Source organism: Lactuca sativa, chromosome 5 (assembly GCF_002870075.4).
Source record: "Lactuca sativa cultivar Salinas chromosome 5, Lsat_Salinas_v11, whole genome shotgun sequence".
Lineage (NCBI taxonomy): Eukaryota > Viridiplantae > Streptophyta > Magnoliopsida > Asterales > Asteraceae > Lactuca > Lactuca sativa.
This window is the reverse complement of record NC_056627.2, coordinates 119,698,201-119,700,715: the sequence shown is the minus strand read 5'-3', so window position 1 is coordinate 119,700,715 and position 2,515 is coordinate 119,698,201. Positions and strand designations below refer to the sequence as shown.

At 37.6% G+C, this 2,515-nt stretch overlaps 1 protein-coding gene across 1 annotated transcript; it reads left to right on the top strand.

Annotated features, from left to right (window-relative positions):
• On the top strand, nt 1-2,311 carry LOC111884892 (uncharacterized). The gene is made up of 2 exons (XM_023881186.3): nt 1-404; nt 921-2,311. The coding sequence occupies exons 1-2, from the start codon at nt 90-92 to the stop codon at nt 2,208-2,210; spliced, it is 1,605 nt and encodes a 534-aa protein (XP_023736954.1). The 5' UTR covers nt 1-89; the 3' UTR covers nt 2,211-2,311.
• Nucleotides 2,312-2,515: the final 204 nt, after the last annotated feature.

Genomic DNA, 2,515 nt, shown 5'->3' with positions numbered 1-2,515 from the left:
TTTTTTTTAAATAAATATAATACATACCAATAACCCAATATTTATTATAAAATGAATATTCGTTTTGGACTCCTCTCAATTCATTCGTAATGAGCTTCTTGAATCTACCACCGCCTTCCCTTCATCCTCTCCTCAATCACAACCACACGTCTCACTCATCCCTCCCCTTTCGTCCTAACGCCACCCCCATTCACCGCAGTTTAACGCTACCTTTCATTTTCCGGCACAAGTTCATCTCACCTAAACGAGTCGTATATTCAATTTTACACACTGACGATGGTGTTGCAACATGTTCAGCGGAGCCTGATAATCCTAATAATGATGTCAAAATTGTGGCTATCGTCGGAGAAGGTGCCGTCAGTCCTCTCAAATCAGCATCCTGGCTTGATGTTATGCTCCACACTGTAAGATATCTCATTCTACCGATGTTTCAGTTTATCATCAATTTTTAATTTTAGTTTGTATCGAAGGAATAGATAACAATCATGATAGTTGAGTTGATCATGCTAGGGATTTCTTTAATGCAATATCAGTTTAAAAATTCGACAACCACGAAACCTATATTAGATTATTAGTTGTGCGAAAATATCCACGATCTGTTCTACATTTGTAAATTCATCACTCTGATGTATTTATAGAAGTACTAGAACTATGTAGTGAAAGCATCACAGTTTCCGTGAAAATTTCTTTTTTTTTTTTTTTTTTTTTGTTTGTTTGTTTTGAGATTGGACATGTGACATAGCATATTTATTGAAACAATTTCATCACATAATAACCGTGTTTCATTTTTATATCAATCTTGAAACATTAAATATCAATCTTTGATGGCATTTCCTAGACTGAATTAAAATTATTACCTACATTTATTCTGCTCTCTTTGAAAACCACATCAAATATTTCTCATTGTTCTATGAAAACAGGCAAACCGATTAAAATGGGTTGATGAAGACTACGAGATGCGGGTATTCACAGACAACATCTCTGACTCCAACACAAGTGTTCAAAATCTTGAAAGGGCGTTAACATCTGCCGACCTTTTGCTCATTGTTTCCGTGACAAAGCCAGACCCTGTGAAATGGATTCAACCTTACATCCAGAAAATCCAAAATGTATTCTGCTTCGATTCGTCACCCGCATTACAAAATAAACTTGGCGGATCATTTGTTCCAAAAGAAAAAACCAGTAAAATATTCAACAGAATAAGCAATAAAAAAACAAACGAGACAATAGAGGTAGCACAAACTATATCAGAAGCATGGATCAGGAATAACTCGGATGATATACGGTTCTGTTTATTAGTCATTATAAATTCGTACATAAAACCTGTTGCCATTTTAAAGAATTTACGGGCTCAAGGCTTTTCAACCCTAAATTGCATGGTGAAAAACTGTGGACGTCAAGTTCTAAACTGTCTCCTTGATCCTGACTGCAGAAAAGCTCTTGAATGCTTGAATCAATGTAGCCCGGTTGACCAGGTATGCAACTATCAATGCATTGCTTCATACGAAAGCCCGATTCTTGAAGAATTTTCACTTTGTGTCCTTCAAAAACACAATTGTCTGGATTTAGACGCGAAAATTCCGGAAAAGCCGTTGGTCCCACCGATGGTCAACTTCCGGGGTGAAATATTATCCCACGAGATGGCAGAGGATCTTTTTGTAGGGTGGCTGGGGGTGGGGGATTTCAAGTGGAGTTGGCGGGTGGTTTCTGGTCAAAATCCGGCATATGATCAGTTCCCGTGTCAGTATCAGCTTTTTTATCGGGGAAAGGCGAGGGGTTCGTTTTGGTACGAGCCTGTTTTTCAAGTTAAAACGTTGGATGGTAAGCTTGTGTGGAGGAGACGAAAGTATAGGGTTAAAAGAGGGAAAGTAGTGGGTACTTTTTATTTTAGTGTGTTGGATAATGGAGTTGTGTCGAATGAGTATTGGACGATTGTGGATGTGGCCGAGGATTTTAGTTGGGGTTTGTTTCATTATAGTGGTGCGGCTCGGGTTGCAGGGCAGTGTTACACCGGTGCGGTGCTAGTGAGTCCAAATGGGGAATACCCAAATGAGAGGGAGAAGGATAGGTTACTTTTGGCTTTGGATCGATGTTGTATTAAGGAGTGGGAGTTGTTTGATGTTAATAATTTTTCCTGTAAAGATCCGCCATTGGGAGTGCCCGAGGGTTCACATTTGCATGCCACACTTAAGGTCAATCATCAAAACTGATGCTCAGCTAGCAAACTCGAAACTAGTAGAAAAGAAACTGAATATGATTGTTTATGTATATCTTTTTCACTTTTTGGTAATGATTTTAGAGAAAAACTAAATTCTCTTCTCATTGAATTTAGAGAAAATTATAAATTTAGCCAAATCTCTTAATGAATTTTTAAAACATAGGCAAAAAAATCAGTTTTTTCATAAAGTAGTCACTAAAATTGCACCCACCTGCCATTTCGTACCCTCTAACAGTGATTTTTATTTGGTTATGATTTTGTTGATATTGTCTACGATTTTTGTTGATATTGTCTGGT

Coding starts and splice junctions, on each gene's coding strand:
- LOC111884892 (XM_023881186.3), top strand. CDS start 90: ATGAGCTTCTTGAATCTACCACCGCCTTCCCTTCATCCTCTCCTCAAT. Junction 405..920: donor TTGATGTTATGCTCCACACT/GTAAGATATCTC, acceptor CTATGAAAACAG/GCAAACCGATTAAAATGGGT.